The 19,169-nt window shown below is 42.9% G+C and overlaps 4 protein-coding genes across 8 annotated transcripts; 2 read left to right on the plus strand and 2 right to left on the minus strand.

Annotated features, from left to right (window-relative positions):
- Positions 1-546: 546 nt before the first annotated feature.
- Positions 547-4,863, plus strand: hdhd5 (haloacid dehalogenase like hydrolase domain containing 5). Of its 2 annotated transcripts, none has more exons than XM_035157106.2 (8): positions 547-858; positions 1,473-1,688; positions 1,776-1,888; positions 2,507-2,600; positions 2,674-2,707; positions 2,798-2,972; positions 3,097-3,285; positions 3,386-4,863. In XM_035157106.2, exons 1-8 carry the CDS (start codon positions 748-750, stop codon positions 3,807-3,809), a joined length of 1,356 nt encoding a protein of 451 aa, XP_035012997.1. In that variant the 5' UTR covers positions 547-747; the 3' UTR covers positions 3,810-4,863. The 2 variants fall into 2 exon arrangements, with proteins under 2 accessions (XP_035012997.1, XP_035012998.1); XM_035157107.2 differs by having other exon boundaries at positions 1,485-1,688.
- A 2-nt stretch (positions 4,864-4,865) lies between these two features.
- LOC118109750 (ras-related protein Rab-19) lies at positions 4,866-8,439 on the minus strand. 2 transcript variants are annotated; one of them, XM_035157111.2, is made up of 5 exons: positions 8,277-8,439; positions 7,683-7,784; positions 6,990-7,100; positions 6,318-6,501; positions 4,866-5,457 (listed from the first exon to the last, which is right to left on the minus strand). In XM_035157111.2, the coding sequence occupies exons 2-5, from the start codon at positions 7,731-7,733 to the stop codon at positions 5,183-5,185; spliced, it is 621 nt and encodes a 206-aa protein (XP_035013002.1). In that variant the 5' UTR covers positions 7,734-7,784; positions 8,277-8,439; the 3' UTR covers positions 4,866-5,182. The 2 variants fall into 2 exon arrangements, with proteins under 2 accessions (XP_035013002.1, XP_035013001.1); XM_035157110.2 differs by having other exon boundaries at positions 6,990-7,178.
- Positions 8,324-11,832, minus strand: LOC118109749 (coiled-coil domain-containing protein 34). Of its 3 annotated transcripts, XR_007032713.1 has the most exons (8): positions 11,713-11,832; positions 11,117-11,410; positions 10,173-10,323; positions 9,930-10,037; positions 9,651-9,809; positions 9,432-9,561; positions 8,921-9,195; positions 8,324-8,397 (listed from the first exon to the last, which is right to left on the minus strand). XR_007032713.1 is itself a non-coding variant. In XM_035157109.2 (7 exons), the coding sequence occupies exons 1-7, from the start codon at positions 11,796-11,798 to the stop codon at positions 8,993-8,995; spliced, it is 1,125 nt and encodes a 374-aa protein (XP_035013000.2). In that variant the 5' UTR covers positions 11,799-11,832; the 3' UTR covers positions 8,573-8,992. The 3 variants fall into 3 exon arrangements, 2 of the variants coding, with proteins under 2 accessions (XP_035013000.2, XP_047195883.1); XM_035157109.2 differs by lacking the exon at positions 8,324-8,397 and having other exon boundaries at positions 8,573-9,195; positions 10,173-10,317; XM_047339927.1 differs by lacking the exon at positions 8,324-8,397 and having other exon boundaries at positions 8,573-9,195.
- Positions 11,833-13,512: 1,680 nt separating this feature from the next.
- Positions 13,513-18,770, plus strand: slc15a5 (solute carrier family 15 member 5). The gene is made up of 9 exons (XM_035156005.2): positions 13,513-13,864; positions 14,612-14,834; positions 15,579-15,748; positions 15,848-16,068; positions 16,144-16,330; positions 17,582-17,770; positions 17,914-18,045; positions 18,155-18,263; positions 18,531-18,770. Exons 1-9 carry the CDS (start codon positions 13,513-13,515, stop codon positions 18,670-18,672), a joined length of 1,725 nt encoding a protein of 574 aa, XP_035011896.1. The 3' UTR covers positions 18,673-18,770.
- Positions 18,771-19,169: the final 399 nt, after the last annotated feature.

Consider the following 19,169-nt stretch of genomic DNA (forward strand, 5'->3'; position numbering starts at 1 on the left):
CTCTATATGGTAATATAAATACCTGATAGATACAGCGGTTTATCGTGGTACTAACTGCTAATACTTTTATCTGTCTTTCTACTATTAATATATCACACTGGCATCACTTTTAATAGTGAATTTGTGAATCTTTTTCAGTAAATCAATCAATCAAAAACTACATAAAATCATGATACATGCAGGGTGGTAAGAAATGAAGCCTCTACTTGGCATCTCCAACTCAACCTGCAGTCAGAGGAGAAGGTGCACAACATGGTTATTGTATTATGCTGCGGTATATATATATGTTTTGTATATTTAGAAGCATTTACAAAAAAGGTATATATATACATATAATACATATATAATTCTTCGAAAAAGAATAAGCATAAGTATAAAAAGGAATATAAGCATACAAAAAAAAAAACGATGTATTATTTTTTTCTTCATTATTCAAAACAGAGATTACAAGAATAACAATACACAAATAAGAAAGAAGAAAGATGAAACTTCCGGGGGGATATTTCGTGACGTAGTAGACCAGGAAGTAGGCAGGTCCCCGCTCCTCTGCGCATGCGCCTCCATTGAGCAGCGCTGTTGTGAGTGGAGACAGCTCCACTGACACCGTGAAGAAGAAGAAGAGGAGGAAGAAGAAGAGTTCAGCACCGACTCTGAGGGATCATGAGACACGTTCACTGACGGTCACCGTTAGCTTTAGCTTTAGCGGAGCCTCGTGTCTCGTTGTTAAACTCACCGCTGCCTGGAGCGATGCAGAGACTCGGCTCAGTGAGCAGAGTCCTGAAGCTGCTGAAGTTCAGCTGCGAGGGAGCAGCCGGACATGTCCCCGGCTCGTCCTCCGCCTCAAGACCCTACAGCCATGTAAGTGGAGGCTTCACTCAGACTTTACACACATGAAGAAGACGAGGTGGAGCAAATGACACGATCTTTTAGTCCTTTAACGCAACACTAATGGCTGCTGTGCACAATAGTGTGAGATATAAGAAATGTAGGGAGCACATACACCCCCAACCTTGTACTTCTGAGTACTCCTTGTACTTCATTGGCATTGCCTAGCCCCTTACCCTAACCTCAACCATCACCCTGACCTAATTCTAACCCTAACCTAAGTCTTAAGTTCCAAACCAGCCCATTGAAAGTGAGTCAGAAAGTGAGCACTGGCCAAAATGTCCCCACTTTTCCAAAATGTCCTCACTCTATAGGTTCTAGGGTCCAAGAGGTCCTCACAGAGACATCTATCTGTACAAGTACACACACACACAAAGAGTTGATTACATCACACACTCACAACAGCAGTTATTACGATCTCATTCACCCACTTCACTCATCAGTGATTTGTCCCCTCCATTAAATCACTGCTGTGTGATTCTTACACCCTGAGAGTAAATCCCACCCGGCTCCCTCTATCTGAACTGATGCAATCAAGATGCCATGCTCAGCGTGTGTTATCACAGTCAATCAATAACTTTTAACAGGTCCATCCTCAGGGCCCCGGCTCCTTCGGGCTCCTCTTCGACATCGATGGGGTGCTGGTGCGGGGCAGGACGCTCATCCCTGCCGCCAAGGAGTGCTTCAAGAACCTGGTGGACCGCGACGGGAAATACAAGGTGCCCGTGGTGTTTGTCACCAATGCTGGGAACTGCATGAGGCAGACGAAAGCCGAACATCTGTCACATCTGCTGGAGGTGGAGGTAAAACAAAGTTGGATTTTCTTTTGAAGCTTCCTCAGTTTTATTTGTCTCTGTTTTTCACATTTTTTTTTCCTCTTTTCATCTCAGGTGTCTCCCGACCAGGTGATGCTGTCCCACAGTCCTTTGCGAATGTTCACCCAGTTCCACAAAATGTGCGTGCTGGTGTCTGGGCAGGGTCCGGTGGAGGAGGTCGCTCACAAGTATCCTGTCTTAACTCTGCGGCTCCTGCAGTCACTCTGGATGTTGACTTTAAAACATGTTCTGTTTATTCAGTGCACTTATGTCCTACTTTGTTATCAGTGTTTATTCTTTGTGCCCTTTGTTCCCTTTGCTTCCTGACTGTCGCACCGGAGAGTCGTCACTGATTTCTTTTACTCATTTTATTCTTAATGGAGAATTGATGGGTGGTTTGTTTCTTTTTCTCATTTGGAATAAGCTCTTATTTATTAGTTGATTCATAGTGTGAAGGTTTTACTTTTAATCTAATCAAGTTTGAGAGTAAATCAGTGCGTACGATGTGTACGATCTCCTGTGAGAAGTGTGGAACTTAAACTGCCAGAATCAGACTCCAGTGAGTTCAAGAATAAGCTGAAATGTAAATCAGTTAAAAACACGGATCCCAACAGAATAAATCACTACTTGTGGCTGCAGAGGGCGCTGTTGCTCAGTAAAAGCGACATTGTGTCGCTTTAAAGTAAATTATACTTGAAGAACAAATTATCCAAGGAACAATCACGGTAATATCAGGGTTTTTAACATGTGCCTTGTGGCTCTTACCTCCACATGTTTGTGTTTGACTTTAACTCAGCAAACTTCAGTCTGGGCTTTCAGGATGTTGTTACCATTGATATGCTCAGAGACGCATATCCTCTTCTCGATATCGTCGATCAAGACCGAAGGCCCAAAGGCAGTGTAAGCATTCCCACTAAAGCCAGTATATGTTCAGACGTGGATGAGTATCTCACCAGTTGCCAATGTCTTACAGATTCCACCCACCAAAGGCATACGGCCGATAGACGGTATGTTTCCACTGACGGTGACTGCTGTAGCTCTTAACATTTATGACTGTATTTTATAAAACTTCTCTCCTCACCCGTTTGTTTGTACAGCTGTGATTTTATTCGGCGAGCCAATCAGATGGGAGACAAACCTGCAGCTTATTGTTGATGTGCTCCTGACAAACGGGAACCCAGACAACGCCTGGAGTTCCATACAGTACCCTCACATCCCGGTCCTGGCCTGTAACATGGACCTGCTGTGGATGGCTGAGGCCAAGGATCCCAGGTACGGTGCATGTGCGTTTAAAGATACACACAATATTATGTACATCAAACTCAAAGACACTATTAGAGGATCTGCAGGACCACAGAGTTATTATGGTAAATGTGTTATTATCCGTGTGTTACAGGTTTGGTCACGGTATGTTTCTGGTGTGCTTGGAAAGCCTGTACAAGAAGATCACAGGCCATGATCTGAAGTACGAGGCTCTGATCGGTAAACCCAGCGTTGTCACGTACAACTACGCCGAGCTGCTGGTCAGACAGCAGGCGGAGAGACTCGGCTGGACCACACCGGTGAAGAGGCTGTATGCTATAGGGTGAGAGATTGTTATCTCCTGACTTTGAATCATTTAGTTTTTCCCTTTTACTTTTACACAGAAAAACTTTGACTTTTCCTTTTATTGTCTCCATCTACAGCGACAATCCCATGGCAGACATATACGGCGCCAACCTCTACAACAGCTACCTCCAGGCTTCTCGGTCTTCCAAGGCCCAGAAGCAGGCTAAGAGTGGGGGAGGTGGTCTCGAGCCCTCGGCAGAAACTGTGGACCATGGCCCTAAGATGACATCAGCCGAGCTCGGCGGGGCGTCCAGCGTATACGGGGCAGAGGAAGATCTTCCGGACAAGTGCAGCTCCATCCTGGTGTGCACTGGCGTGTACAGCAGAGACCAGCAGGAGCTGCCCTCGGACACAACGCAGACCGTCACAGAGCAACACATCTTCCACGGCCACCGGGACTTCCGCTTCGACCCCAGCCTCACACAGCCGTCCTTCGTGGTGCAGGATGTAAAGGAGGCGGTGGAGCTGGTGTTCCAGCAGGAGGGCTGGCCCCTGGAGTAGGACCAGCTCTAACACCTCCTTACCAATTGTAGCAGAAGCTCGAGGGTGTGTGTTCTGTTTTAATATAAGCTTATCCACAGGGTAGATGTAGCTGTTACTGTAGCTAATTCTTAAAGATTTTCATCAAGTGCCATAGAATCTGCTGCAAAAAACAAGTTTTAACACCAAATATATAAAGGCTATAGACGTTTTAATCCGTCATATGTTTTTTAAATTAATATATTTTTCACAAACAATACACGCCTCACTGTTTCTAATCGCCCAAACTGCACTGTATAGTCTGACGTCTGCCCTTTCTTGCCTTTGTACACAATAATATCAGATGTCCTTTACAGATAGTGTAGGCGCTGAGTTACATTCTTTTTTTTTGCAAAAACTCAGACTTGTGAAATATCTGTATGTTCAATGACCAGAGCTGAGAAATCTCTTAAGTCTAGACTGATCCAGAAAGATCTGTCGACAGTGTCGCAGATAAAGATAGATTTTGTTATTTTCTCAACAGTCTGCCAAACTAGGTCATCTTGCCTTCCCAGATACACAGACCCCAGCAGGTCTCATGTAGCGCCGTCCTGCTGCTTGTTTGCACTGCTCTCACATTTCAGCTGGATTTGTTTTTAAACTAGGATGAACATGTAACCACTAATGCTGATGAGATTAAGTTGCCAGGTTTCAGTTTAGTACCTCACCAGATTAGATTTTTAGCCTTAATCAGGAGTATTTTAATTTTGATGTTTTATTTTATAGAGGATCTGCAATTACCAGAGTGTTCACAGCAATGAAAAAGGTGCTATTTTTCTGTCAAGTAGTTTTAGTTGTGAAAATTGAATGAATGATTTCTGTGAATTTCTGTATTTTTTGTGGATAAAATATTTAATTACATCACCAGCACTAGTACAAAATGTCATAGTGCTGTTTGTCATCTTTGTAAGTGACAGGTTTAAATTTTTTTATTTGTATTTGACTTCAATTACAGGTTGAAACCGGTAAACACTGGGAATGTACTGTAATAGCCATACTGTGTGAGAGGACAATTAAAAAGGCACAAAAAACTGCACATCAAGTGAAAACAGTGTTTACAGAGTCCTCTGGCAGAGGTGTGGTTTGTAAAGTCAACACATTCAGCAGCAGTTATCCTCAGGAGAATATTACAAATACATTTCCCATTTAAAACCTGCGATGGAGGTTTTTTAGCTATATAAATAATAATAACAAAACCTACATTGATTCACACACAATATAACAGATGCATTTCTTTAAAAAATCATGTAAATAACCTCCCTGCTCTTTTTGTTTTAAACATACGTTTAGTTTTCAGGCTGCAGTCACTATTTTTTCAGACAAGTCTTAATCTACACATTCCTGCTTCATTCCACTCAGCACCCACACTTTTTATCTGAAGACACGGTACCATAGACAGGGTGAGAGCTGTTACTAAGCATGAACTCAGGGTGGTCTTGAGAGGCCTCGTCTACCATCGTCATGCCGTTGCGTGACAGCAGCTCCCGGGCCATGAGGTTGAACGCCGTCTCCACATTCTGGGCCTCCTTGGCTGAGGTTTCTAGAGCAGCGAGGACACCGTTTTTTTCTGCCAGAGTGCAGGCGTCCTCGAACAACACCTGCCGCTGATCGAGGAGGTCGGACTTGTTACCTGCAGAGGTGAACAGAGCAGGAAATGTTGAAAACACAGTGGATACAGATGTTTGTGGTTACAAGTAGGAGATTGCCGTTCAAAATAATAAAGCCCCGCTTCAGAAAAATGTTTTAGAGAATCTGCTGATTCAATTTTACAAAACCCCCAAACATTGAATTTATAGTTCACTGTATTATCATATACAAAGAAAATCATAAAATTCTCCCATTTGAGAAACTGGCACCAAACAGTGTTCAGAATTTTGACTTGAAAAATGATACTGTATCGTGGAGAGCAACAGCTGATATAACCACATCTCCACAGGTCAAACCAAAACTTTCAAATAAAACACTGAAGTTCCAAAATATTAGTGATGCGTGTAATTGATGTGTTGTTGGTGTATTGCAGGGAATTCCAACAATGGACACGTTTACCTAGAAGAGTACGAAAGATTTGTCTAAACAATCAAACAATTATTAAAATAGCTACAACTCAATGTGTTGTGTTTGGGAGAACGATGAACAAACCGCTAGCATCACAAGAGTCTGATCTTTTGTATATTTACTGCAACCACAGCCTGCAAACTTCCAACCACAGCTGTAACACCTGAACACCGCCACCTGCTGGAGCGCAGAGTGCATTAGTGAAAAGTAGTGAGTTAGTGAATGAGACGCTAAGCTTTAAACGTGCACACTCGGTACAAATGCAAACTTCAAAACGAGACCCAGCCGAGGCACTGTCCGTTCTGAGATCCCTGTGTGTTGTGTAGTGAAGGAGCACATAGAGCATGATGGGTGGGTCACTAGAGCTCACCTGACAGGGCTGAGGAGGAAAAAAACTCTGGCAACCTCTGACTGACAAGTTTTATTTCTTCTCACCTATGAGTATCAGGACCACGCTGGAAGCTCCGTACTGCTCCACCTCCCTGATCCAGTGGGGGACGGATTCAAACGTGGTGCGGCGGCTGATGTCGTAGGCCACCATCGCCCCATGTGCACTGCGGTAGTAGCTCTGAGTTATGGTGCGGAAACGCTCCTGTCCGGCTGTGTCCCACACCTGCATCTGTGATGACACACAAATAAAACAACAATCCAGTGTAACTACAGTGGCTACAAACTGTGGGTCTAATAGCAACAAAATATAGTTAATATACAGTTATTATATAATTATATTAGAGGAAATGTAGAGTTTTTCCATTTTTTTGAACAGTGCTCATGTCAACAGAACCCCTCATTAGCATGACAAGCAGTTAACAAGTTAACACACCCAGAAAGCTAACACAGAAATGGTGTCATTTAAAGGAGCAGCCACTCCTCTTACTAACGTAGGAAAAACACTGATTAACTGAAACAAGCAGACGCACTATTTACTTAAAGACTAAAGTAAGTACAGGTACATCTCACATGCATGTTTTCGTTAATATATATATTAAAAAATGCACATTTTAATGACCTTATACCTGTGAAAATGATTGTGCAGTAGCACCATATGTCTGATGCAAACTGGACTCAGGTTAGCAAACATATGTACTGACACACATATCCACTTACCTTGATTTTCTTGCCATCGATGTCCAAGGTACGAACAGTAAAGTCGACCCCGATGGTGTTTTGCTGCTTTTCGATGAAAATGCCAGATTTGAATCTCTGAACCACGCACGTCTTCCCCACATCCGAGTCCCCAATGAGGATGATTTTAAAAAGAAAGTCAAAGGAATCCTCAATCTCCGGTCCTGCAGACTGCATGGTTGAAGGGAGGAATATACACACACACACACAAAACTGAGGCTGAAACTCTGGATCCAGTACCTCTATGCCTGTATGCAACAGAACGGGTTCCTTCCAAGTTGTGTCAATAACAAATGAGACTATTTACAGAGACAGCAGTCACATCCTTGTTAGAAAAAGAAGCAGCTGGAGCAGAACAGTCCATGTGGTTTGAATGAGTGATTCTCAGGTGAAAGGTATCCAGGTCAGACATAAAAAAAAAAACTATATCATGAATAATTAAACTGCTACAGCTGAAGTCAGTTCTAATCAGCAACAAATGAACATACTTATCTCATTACAGAGGATTCAAATTAAAAAAACAAGTAAAAACCGCCATCTTCGTTTCCATGTCTACGTTACACTATCCACCACCTTCTTCAAGTCCTAACAAGTGTAATCTCTATTTCTGCCCTTTAGACTGTCACTCTGCCCCGCTCACTTTCATTCTGCGACTGTTTAAGCCACGCCTCCTACCTGTCCTGGTAGGTGTGATCTCCAGCTGCCGGCCCACCTGCACCACTGCATCTTGGGATATGGATTTTTGTCTCTTCAGGCTGCGGGAAAGGGACACAATACCTGGAAGAGGTGGAAACAAGATATCATTTATTGAAAGCATGGAGTGGCAGATACATGGAGACAAGATTGAGCTGCACTTGTTGTTATGTTTAGCTGGTTAGATTGTACACAGAGAGCCAAAATGCTGGAGGCGTTGTTGGAACAGAAGCTTAACTCTTTATGCACAGTTCTGCTCACAAGACTCAATGTGCAAACTCTCCTGAGCAAACATCTTAAACCACTCCCACAGTCAAAGTACTGCCGGCAGAACGTAAACACCTGACGTCTTTGTATTAGAATGTGTCCTTTGCACCCCGCAATGTTTCTTCGTGCATTTAAAAAGTGTCCAACATAATCAGCGTCCTCATTATGAGCCCACTCACTGACTCCTGTCAACACATTCCACAGCAGCAGACAAGAGACCCAGAGGAACGTCCATCACACAAAAGACAAAAAGGAAACACAAGGGAAGGAGTTAAAGACAGTCATTAAGGAATAAGGTGATCATTTTACCTCCGGCTTCAGCGTGAGATGCTTAAACACAGAGCGAGCGTACTGCTTTGAATCTGAATCTCTCTCCTCTGCTTCTCTCTCCCTCCACCCCCTCACTTGTTTCTGTCGTCATCTCAGCCCACTGAAGAGCAAGGCACAACAGAACAATGTGTGAGTGTGAGGGGCTCTTGACCACGCCGGGTTTATCTATCTGTGGCTGTGACCGAGAGCCAGCGTCTTTGTGTGGTGTGGTTGACATGTGGTTCTGCTGACCACCCAGTGACGGAACAAAAGAAGAAGAGGACACGAGCCCGGGGGAGATGTTTATAGACTATTTATTGCAATAACAAGCTGAGTTAATTTACACAGTGCGAGAATAAGAAAGAAAAAAACAGGGTGATGTGGGTGTAGCCATCTTAGAATATGAAAGCTGATTAAAGTATCAGAACAACTTATTTACATCTTTTAGGTTAGATCATGTTTAAATCATGTAAACATACTAAAACCTGAATATTTATTAATATAATTACTTAAAGTTTACATTAAATTGGTTCAACAAATTGCTCCGGTGTATAAATCAAAGACAATAATGAAAACTTCAACAGGACATGAGGGACCATGTCTCGATTACCATATTAGAGAACAGAAATCCTGCTGTGACTCACCATGGTGTCAGATCAGGAGCTGTGGTTGAACCTAAACAAAGCTGCAGTGTCACAGTCACAGACTCTGCTGTGTCATCTCCCCGGCAGCATCTGTGCAGCACTCACCACATTTCTAAGTCTACAAGTCGTCCTGGAGCTTTGCTGTTTTTTTCTTTGTTTCTGAGGTTTATTCCCAGAGGTCTCATTCAGCGATGTCTCTGGAGGTGGTGTGGGAATCGGCTTCCATGGGATGGGATTGACGTAGCTGGGTGATGGGTAGGATTTGTCATAGGGACCTGGCGGGAATCAAACCGATAACATATTCATAAATACCAAGGATCCACAAGGGAAAAGAAACTGACAAGCTAGGATCACAATTACAGTCTGAAACCAAAATAGAAAATGTATTTTGCCGCTGATGATAAACTGCATGAAAAACCCAAAGATAGATTTTTATCAGTTGTAGGGTTTCAAAGCATTTTTAAATGATTAATCACAGTTACGTATTCCCTGATGACTGAAATGATCTTACTTGTTGGGCAGCAAGGTGATTTGGGAACTGTTCTGCTTTTTTCATTGGTCGTCGTCACCCATTCCTTAAACTTCTCCTCTGCCCTCTTGCGGCGCTCTTTTTCCTGCTCCTCTTTCAAGGCAGCTTCCTCCTGTAAAAAGACAAAAACATCCAGTCATCTCTCACATCATCAGATTTTCTTTTATAAATAGTAAAATGACTACAAAGCTTCAGCATTACTTTCTCCTTCTTTTCTTTCTCTACTTTTTCTCGGTTCTTCTTCTGCAGCCAGTCTCTGTACTTCAGCTGAGCTTTCTGTTCAATCTCCCTCTGTTTTTCCAACCGCCTCTGCAGCTCCTCCTCCTCCTTCCCCTGTTTCACAAGCTGCTCATGTTTCTCCTGCAGTTGTAAGAAGAGAACAGATTAGAGAAACGACAAACGTAGATAACTGTGGCAATACTGTTGAGCAGCTTTAAAAAAAACTGTGATTCTGTTGAGTTTAAAAAAGCAGCTCTGTACCTGTTCACTTTTGATCTTAAGCCATTCTTGGATCTTCTCTTCAATGACCATCTTTTTCTGTTCACGCTCCCTTTCTTCTTGTTGTTGTTTTTCTTTGAGTAAGCCCTCCTAATTAATAGTGTACAAAAGGTTTCAAAACATTCAGATAGTGTGAAGGAATAAAGATGGTAAAAACTAAAACAAAAAGAGTAAAACGCTGCTGTTCCATTACAGTGACAGAAATGATGTGAACCAGTGGCTGACCTCCTCTGCTTTCTTTTCCAGTTTGAGTCGATCCTCTTTGGCTTTGTTCACCAGCCACATCTCCCATGCACTCAGGGTAGGTGAGGCCGAAGGCTGCACCGCCGAACTGAACATCTGCTCAACGGGTCTTTTTGGAAGCTCACACCTATAACTAAACCAAACAAGATGAGTATGGTGGCCCTAAAGTGCAAAAAAACTGAACAGAAAAATATAAGAAAACACACGGAAAACCACAACAACAAATCACCAAATCAATGTCATTAAATTCTAATAGTGAAGGTAGGTAATGAAATATGGACAAGGCTCTTCACTGATTGGATGAACACACTCATAGACACATAAGGAAATGCTGTGTGTATTTTGTTATTTGTTGTAGTGTTTTGAGAATAGTTGTGTGATTTGCACTTAAAGGTTCAGTGTGTAGGATTGAGTGACATCTAGTGGTGAAGTTGCCTGTTGCAGTTGAACACCCCTCACCTCATGCTCTCCTTCCAAACATGAAGGAGAACCTATGGAAACCTTCAGTTGTCCTAAAAACTCAAAAGGTGTTTAGTTTGTCAGTCTGGGCTACTGAAAAAAATAATGGGGGCCTCCGTAGAGAGGACCTGCTCCTGATGTAAATATAAGTATTTAAATATTAAGTATTTAAATATTAAATATCTACATATAAAAGACCCATTCTATCACATCACTAGTATTATTATATATTTTATTTCTGCCAATAGATCCCTTTCACCTAAATCTTACACACTGAACCTTTAAAAAGGGCCAAGATAAGAAGGAACAAGATCATTTTCCACTGCACATATAAGATATTGAAATACTCTCCAAACACATTAACTTTAAAACATATTCTATTATACACAGATATGTTACCAGCCTTGATCCTGATGGTGTTTGAGTCGGTTCAGAAAGTGTGAACAGCTTTAATAACGGATCTGTACCTGACTGGAGAGACGCTGAGTCCGGACTGGAGGCTCTGCCGGGGTGAGTCCTCCTCACCCGGACTGAGCTCCAGATCCTCCTCCTCACTCTCAAAACTGTCATGGTAGATGGGGGAGAGCAGGGAGAACGTGTCCTCGTCGTCGGACAGGACTCCGTCCTCCAGGCCCCCGGGTGCGTGGACATCTTTCCCCCGGCCGCTGCTCTTCAGAGGGGTCGAGCTGAAGACCAGCGAGGCAGAGGAGGGACAGTTCGACATCTTCCCTCCAGCTCCAGACATCACTAGCCGATGTCTGCTGAGAAGCACATGTTGACACACAACGAAGGTTTTCATGTAGTTGTGATTAACTTCTGTCTATGAAGTGAAGTGAAATAAACACACGCAGCTTTCAACGTGTAACAACACGCAAACACAACTCACCCGCTGACGTTAAACAGTCGTGTTTACAGCTTGTTTCGGCGGTTAGCAGAGCGGGGCTAACGTTAGCATTAGTGAGCTAACTTAGCTAAAACAGCCAAACGACTGATGCTAAGTGCTGGCTAACTCCGCAGTGTCTGTGGCTCAGTGTGAAACAACAGACAACAACAAGTAGTTTACCTGTGTGTGTGTGTGAAGAAAAGCTTGGCTGTAGTTCTCGTCTCTTTCTTTCTTCCAAGTGCTTTGTAAACAACTCCGCTTCCCATGATACGCCACGCCCCCACGCTCAACTGGACTCTGCCTCCGTAACCATGGAGATCTCCTACTTCTCAAATGCCAAACTCTTCATCATGTTTTCAGTCACAAGACATTTGACTGTGTATAAATATATAAGCTACATATACATATATATGCATGAACATGTTGAGTACAAATATTTTATTGTTATATTGTTTTCTTGTTTAGTGACATGGAAGCTCACAAAAATACTCTCCTCTCCAAATATTATAGACTTTTATATATTGACTGTGACATCTATAAACAGCTCACATTTTCACATCTATCGTTGTTCTATTATGTTTATTACCTTATACTGTGTATTCTAGTACTTTATTGTGTATCATTTACTTAGGGAGTATGTACAGTTTTTAGTACATTTTATGTTTATTACATTCTATTTAATAAAGTACAGACCTTGTATCATGTATAGTACCATCCATCCATCCATCCATCTATTAATTATACTGCAAATACCTGACATGCCCCAAGATGCCTGGAAAAAAACGTTGTTATAAAACAATAATAATAAAACTTTATTTTCTGTAGCATTTATCCAAAGAAGGATACAAAGTGCTTTCTAAAATACGGGGGGATAAAACAAAAAAGAATAAAACAGAGGGATAATAAGAAATATAACATGAAAGAACGTATTACAAAACAAACAACATCTGTTGTAACCAGTTAAGGCTTTCCTATAAAAATATGTTTTAAGCAATTGCAGAGCCTCGAGTGGCAATGGCAAAAGCCTGGTGTATAAAAGGAGGTGTATAAAAAATTGGACTTTCTATTCAAATATGCACGTTTTAAACATCAGAAAAGAATACTGAGGCCTCCAGAAAACAATCTTGTTCCAAATCATTAGCAAAAGTGTTGATCCCTCCATTCAAAGCAGCTTGTAAACTGCTGAATCAGCTGTAGTTAACCTCACTTCACGGCGGACGTGGCCTGGACTGTGCTTTGGGAAGTCAGCTAACTGTCTCCTCTATCAACAGGCAGTTGTTTTCTAAATGCACGGGCTCAGTTGACTTTAAACTGCCGATGACTCTCACTTAACATCAACAGTCTAATTATCAGCAGGCGAGCCAAAATGAGCTCGTACACTGAAAGACTGCTTTCACAAGGATATGTGACATTTTGTAAGTGTTTGTTATAACCTGCAGCACTAAATTATTTTCTTATGTTTTCTTTTATGTTATTTAACACTAAAGCCTACAGCTTAGGCAACATCATGCTTTCTTGAGTTGTCATTTCATCCATGACTATATTAATTGCAATTTAGCAGAATTTCAATGACATAATTAGATTTAAAAATCCAGAGCCAACAGTGTCCAAATAACGATTGTGGGAATAAAAACAACAAACATCATGTTTATGACTTACTGGTAATTATAGAAATATTTCTGGGATGCTCTCTAAATAGATTCCGTCCATTACTCCTGACGGGTGCGATCTCCAGATCTGTGTCACATCCTCGTAAGACGTCCACAGTTCTGAGTAAGATCATGACACAGGAGGAAAAATCAGTCACTAGCACGTGCAGAATGCAAGAAGGTGTGTCTCATCCTACGTGTCTCAGGTCCAGTTCCACAGTCGCACCAGCGTGACGGATTCCAGCTCAATCCACAGCTGGTCCCATCCTCGAACGGGCAAGAGTTCCCATTCAACCGAGCAGCCCGGCAGCCAGCTCACAGGCCAGGTGTTATGGTGGCAGGAGACTTTCAGAGACTGCCAGAGGGCAGGAGCCAACTGCGACGAATCTCCCGGACGCCTCGTCCAGACCCGGGGCGGCCGAAGAAGTCACGCAAGAAGCTCCAAGTCATCATCTGCGTGCTGCTGGTGGAGCTGTGTGAAAGATTTGCTTTCTTTGGGATTGTGTGCAACATGATTCTCTTCTGCACTGTGAAGCTCGGCTATGACAACTACTCAGCTGCGACAGTCAACCTGTGCTTCATAGGAGCCAGCACCCTGACCCCGGTTCTGGTGGGGTGGTTTGCAGAAACCTTCTTAGGAAGGGCCAAAGTGCTCTACGTGTGTGCTGTTCTTCATTTCTTTGGTGAGACACAATGATTTCAGTTTGATACCTGTTGTCTGATGTGAGAAATTGGAAAGTATATTTCTGTAATAATGTAAGATAAGGGTTTGGCTTGATGATACAAAGATCAGCTGTGATGAGTCTTTTCTCACTTTTCCTTGATGATACAATATCTAGATATTTTTCAAAGCCTGGAAAAAAGTTTCAATTGTTCCTCTTATACCTCTGTTCATCCATCCATCCATCCATCCATCATTCATTATCCATTATCAATACCTCTTATCCTTTGAGGGTAGCGGGGGGAGCTAATCCCAGCTGACATTGGCTGAGAGGCAGGGTACAACCTGGACAGTGTCTCGGAGGCCGACATACAGAGACAAACAGCCATTCACACGTCGATTTAGATTCTCCAATTAACCTGACCTAAATCTGCATGTCTTTGGACTGTGCAAGGAAACTACGGTACATGCAGAAAAACCCTTTAAATACAGGCAGAACATGCCAACTCCACACAGAGGGGCTTCTGGCCAAACCAGGATTCAAACCTATCTCTCTTTGAAACGACAGTGCTAACCACTGCACCACCATACCACCCTTCATTCTTATTGTACTGTATTATTGATGTACATAAATCTACCAGATTGTTAGTGTGGGCAAATTTCAATAGTCTAATTCTGTAAAGGTGCTTGGTCATGGTTCCACTCCTGTGAAATCCTGTTTGAAATGGAGCTGATGACGAGGACTTCACATGTCTTTGTAAAATTCTAGGTACAGCCATGCTGCCCGTGGTGGCTTTTCCCTTTGAGGATTTCTACATCGACACTCATCACATGACCCACCGGCTGGAGCCCCGGGAGCAGCAGATCTTGTTCTATACCGGCCTCCTGGCTGCCGCTCTGGGCATCGGCGGCATCCGGGCCATCCTCTGCCCCATGGGTGCCTACAGCCTGCAGGGCTACAACCAGCACCAGCTCCTGTCCTTCTTCAACTGGTGGGTGTCGCAATCTGAGAGCTGTCATTTACTAGTTTAGCAAATCCTCCACAATCCACTGCTGTTTTTACTGTGATCAGTTTTAGGATCATTTGAGAGATCGTCTTTATGAAGTTCTCTACAGATCAGTGCTTCTGTTACATTCTGAAACTTTTTTGTATGACGTTAAAATGTTCCTGTATAGCACCAACCCCCAATGGTAATGCTTGCGAAGAGTTTATGAAGTGGAGTAGAAAATAGAGGGGTTCATCCTCTGGGGAAAGTGACCATGCTCAGCAGTCTAGCAATTGTATGATTGGTTTTCCAGATGTATGTATAATTATATTATTTATTCTATAACCAGGTAAAAGTCACATTGAGATTAAAACCTCCTTTATAAGAGAGATCTGCCCAAGAAGACAGAAAACCATTGTTACAACAATAAAAACAATAGACAAATGCAGCTGTTATACACTACATACACAACACAAACAACTTTTAAGAGACTGATCCTGGTATTAGATAAAGAGAAATAAAAACGATGCAATAGGTTTATCAAAAAGAAAATAATGCAAACCGTTGTTGAAAAACTTTGAATAGACTTACTTCCTTGTCAAACCAATCAAAACATGCCAACATTCTTAGGGGATACAACAAATCAAACTGTTTCACAAAGCTAATGTACTCTACGCTATGTACCCATGTAAAACTTCATGTTTAAAGAAATTAAGGACTTTCATTTAGAATTGATTTCCTTGTGTTCAGGTTCTACTGGTTGGTGAACCTGAATTCCACTGTTGTGTTTCTGGGTATTGCGTACATTCAGCAGTCTGTGGCCAAAAATCTGGGCTTCCTCATCCCGTTCACCTCAGTGCTGCTGGCGCTCATCGCCATACACATGATGCGCAACAAACTCACCTACAAACCCAAGAAAGGTAACGTACATAGAAAAAAGTCAGTCTGGCTCACAGTACACATACTTCTAGTCTATGACGTGTACAACCTCACACTTTTCCTCCGTGTTTCCTTCACAGGTGGATCCTTGCTGACCACACTGGGCGTCTTCCTGAACTCTCTCAAGATGTGCTGCCTCCACTATCGGCACCTGAGTGGAGATGTGGTGTCTTGGTTGGACCGGGCCAAGGAGAACAACGGTGGTCGCTACAGTGAGACGCACGTGGAGAACGTTAAAGTCCTGGCAAAGCTCTTCCCTCTTTATGGCCTCCAGCTGCTGTACAGAGCCTGCATCACACAGGCAGGTCAACGCAACGATTCCTTTAGTTAATCATCGGGATCGTTTCCATAATGTTAAAGAATGTGTTTCCCACAGATTCCCTCAGGTTACTACATACAGACGATGAACTCCAACCTTCACCTGAACGACCTGCTGTTGCCTATTGGAGCCATGAATGTGATCAGCATCCTGCCTCTGCTGCTCTTAGCCCCGCTGATCGAGTGCGTCTCTACCTGCTACCTCTCCATGGAAAAGGCTCCTATGGCCCCTGCGAAAGTCATCAGTGAGTATATCTGAATATAAACTCCTCCACTATTTGTTTTCACTGTCTATTTTCTTTCATTGAGTCCGTTTTTTATGCCTCCGTGGCAGCGACAGCCAGAAGTCAGAGGCATTACGTGTTTGGGTTGTCCGTCCATCCGTCCTACTCTACATGAACATGATCACTCAAGAACAGCCAGAGGGAATTTAATCAGATTCAGTAAAAAGGTTCAGTTGGACTCATAGATTAACTGAGTAGATTTGGGTGGTTAAAGTTCAAATGCCAAGATTTCTGGGACCTCACAGTTCCCCTCTTTGCCTTGTGAACATGTTCATTTAAGAACATCTCTAGAGGATCCTTAGAGGAGGAAATTTGGTTCAAATGTTCACTTTGACTCATGGATTAATTGATTAGATTCAGGTATTCAAGGTCAAAGATCAAGGTCATTGTGACCCTGCAAATCAATTATTTTTGCCTTATGAACATGAAATCTCAAGAATGCCTTAAGCGAATTTCTTTAAATTTGGTAAAAATGTTAAGTTGGACTTACGTATTAACTGATCAGGTTTGCATGGTCGAAGGTCAAAGGTCACAGTGTTCTCAGAAATCATGTTTTTGACCTTTTCAACATGATATCTCCAGTTTGCCTTTAGGGGACTTCTAGAAGTTGTAGTTCCCATTTAGACAGTGTTTCCTAACAGGTCACTCACGTCACTAATAGAACATAGTTTATCGTTTATCTTAAGCATAGCTGTGAGGCTGCATCTTCACAGTTCCCACTAGTAGCTGTCATGGCAACCAAGGTCAAGCCCAGACACTCAGACAGAGGGTAAGGCCTTCAGTGACCAGTCATATCCATTACCATTAGTTTAAGATAAGGTCACCAATAGAATCGTCACACACGGTGGATGGATAAAGAATAAATAATTTGAACCTGTATCATGTGAGTTGACTGATATCTGTGTATATTTGGGTTCAACTACCCCCTGCCAGGGACAGCCTTCGTGGTTGGGTGGCATTACACTTGTTGGGTTGTGTGTCTCTTTTGCTTCCCCTTCAGATTGAAGATTCTGAGCTCCCCTCTAGATTTCCTTCTGTCATTACTTCACACTTTTTTTTGTCTTCACCTAATCATCGGAATGACTTTCTCGCTCTTCTATCTCTGTGTCATCCTCCATCTTCTCTCCTGTAATCACAACCCCCAACCCGCTCCCCCTCCATTCCGCAGCCCCCTCTCTTATCATCCCACCCTGTCTATCCTCCCCCTTCCAGCTCTGGGCCATGCATGTGCCACTCTGTCAGTCCTGGTGGCAGGTTTGACTGAGCTGCAGAGGAAGACTCATCCGCTGGTGGAGCAGACGCTGTCCGGGAAGGTCCTGCAGGTGTCGTCCATGCCGTATTTCCAGCTGGCTCCCCAGTACATCCTGCTTGGTCTGGCAGAGGCTCTCGTCACCCCTGCATGTGAGTGAAAGACTAGAGTTCACCCGGGATTGGAAGCTTTTGTGAACTGATCAGATTACTCCGATTTACACATGAAGGAGGGTGCAGGGGCGGTGCTGACATGTCACAAATAGAAGCTTCTGCTGTCACTTCCTCCCTGGCAGGTTCCCTCATATCTTTCCAACTGACCCCGAGCCACATCAGAGGCATCTCCCTGCACTTCCTCACTCTGTCCTACGGAGGGGGCTGTTTTCTTGGAGCCTTTATCGTCCAGCTGGCGTACTTTCTCTCTGGAGGTAAAAAAAAAGTGAAATGTTTTTTTTCCTTCCTGTAACAAATGACAGGGGCACAGTGATTTGATTAGAAAGCTGATTCTGATATGGTCACGATTATATTTGACGACAGGTAACTTCTACCCAAACATACTGCATGATGGGAATCTGGAGAGGTACTTCTTCCTCCTGGCCTCACTGATGGCTATTAATACCCTTGTCTTTTGGAGAGTATCTTACAGGTACAGTATTATTTCCAACAATCTTGTCTATATGGTGGTTGCCTATAAGGTTACAAGTATTTTATTAATTATACACAATAAACACTGTCATGCGTTGATTTCTGTGAGTTACCCTGGTTCAGGTCCATTACAGTTCATTTTAGGTGCTTTTGAACAGCTAGTAATTAGTTGAATATAAGACTATGGTTAAAATGATGGTCAAATATATTTTTCTGTTTCCTCTTTGTTGCTTTAAAACATTGTGCATCTTCCTGTTGTCCGGCCCAGGTACATAGACCTGAGTGTGCAGGGCAAAGCACTGACCATCAGCCCTCTGACCGAGAAGCTGCTGCGTTATAAGGCCTGCCTGCGTTTCTACGACACCGTGGATCGCTCCTACACAAACAGCTCCATCGACTCTGTTCTATGACCGTCTTCGTCACGACCTCAACTCTTAGCGGCGCTGGCGCTGTTACTACTGTGTGTCTAAATGTGTCACTTTGGAAAATGTAGCTTGAACTGAAGGAATTAAATATGTGGAATGTACATTTTTTGTTGCTTTCCGATTATTTTAATACAGCGATGGCAGAATTTCTGCATGTGATCAAACGTATACTGATCCTTAGTGTTCCCTCTGCCAAGGAAGTTCACCCCTGGTGGTTTGTTGGTTCGTTGGTTTTGTTTGTTTACCACACAACTTGGTTTAAGGGCTACATTTTAGTCCGCTTTTTAAAACATTGACATTTTCACTGATTTCTCCGAGTATAATTCATGGATCTTGATGTAGAAGAATATTGATATTTATGAGTGTGTGCAGTTTGGTGCCGCTTGACTGACTGTTGCCTTGACAACTGAGGGCCTTTCTTGGACTGTTATTTTAGTGTTGGCCCATGGAAGAGGGCCATATGTTGGGTATAATTTTTCAAA

This window comes from Hippoglossus stenolepis, chromosome 5 (assembly GCF_022539355.2).
Source record: "Hippoglossus stenolepis isolate QCI-W04-F060 chromosome 5, HSTE1.2, whole genome shotgun sequence".
In the NCBI taxonomy this organism is placed as follows: Eukaryota; Metazoa; Chordata; class Actinopteri; order Pleuronectiformes; family Pleuronectidae; genus Hippoglossus; species Hippoglossus stenolepis.